This window comes from Hippocampus comes, unplaced genomic scaffold, assembly GCF_001891065.2.
Source record: "Hippocampus comes isolate QL1 unplaced genomic scaffold, H_comes_QL1_v1.1 C16831272, whole genome shotgun sequence".
Taxonomy (NCBI): Eukaryota; Metazoa; Chordata; class Actinopteri; order Syngnathiformes; family Syngnathidae; genus Hippocampus; species Hippocampus comes.
Window position 1 is genome coordinate 1 of NW_017839747.1, and position 955 is coordinate 955.

Genomic DNA, 955 nt, shown 5'->3' on the forward strand with positions numbered 1-955 from the left:
AAAAAAAAAAAAAGAGAATTCATTCCATCATTATCGTCACAATAGCCGTACTTGCTGTTTCAATAGTGCACATGGAGACACTTTATTAGGTACACTTGCAGGGAGAAATAAATGAGTTGAGTTGAAGCATATGATACGCTAATACAAGAGCAGTTTGAAAAACGGTGACTCAGCAAAGACGTTTAAGAGAAAACATCCTTACGCCGATGATATCGTTCGACAAAAGCGCAAAGTTGAACATTTCCACAATTCGGGAAAAGCGCATTGCAATTTGTTGCAAACGTCACCTCCGCAGTTCATGAGTTTCCTAACATTGGTGGTGGTCATCAAATTGTGGGTTCGAAGGTAGTCCGCCAGCTGGCCCCCCAGAGGAACGATGATGGTCATCACGAGATGGGGCAAAGCTGACACCATGCCCACCTGAGAGAGGAAAAGTGGCCATTTCTCTCAACCTCCACCCACACTGCGCAAGTGATAATGACCATCGATCACCGCACGGAAAGTCAAGATTCAAACCAGGAAACTGTGGACCGAGAGGCACACGGGGTCAGTCGCGCCGCTCACCTTGCTGATCTCAAAACCGAAGACTTCTTCAAAGTAGGCCGGCTGGCTGATGAGAAGCAGGTAGAAGGTCCAGCTCCTGCAGAAGTTGGCCACAATGATGGCATAGACAGGCATGGAGGTGAAAAACTGCCTCCACGGCGTCTTAAATTTCTGCCACCAATGAGAAGAAATGTCAGCGTGATTGAATGGCGACACTTGGCGTCTTGCAAATACCTGTAGAGGGTTGAGAAACGACGCTGACTCTCCGATGGCATCTTCAATGTATTTCCTCTCCTCCGGTGTGATCGTGGGATGGGCGGCTGGACTCTCATAGGACACCAGGATCCAGAATAAGTACCAGAATATTCCAAAGCTGCCTGGGAGAGTTCAATCATAAGGAAGAAAAAAAAAA

General features: G+C 47.1%; 1 protein-coding gene across 1 annotated transcript; it reads right to left on the reverse strand.

Annotated features, from left to right (window-relative positions):
• Positions 1-247: 247 nt before the first annotated feature.
• Positions 248-930, reverse strand: LOC109509256 (vesicular glutamate transporter 1-like; the record flags this gene model as incomplete). The annotated part of the gene is made up of 3 exons (XM_019859135.1): positions 248-420; positions 565-714; positions 778-930. Coding segments are annotated over 3 exons (476 nt in total), but the record flags the coding sequence as incomplete, so codon positions are not given.
• Positions 931-955: the final 25 nt, after the last annotated feature.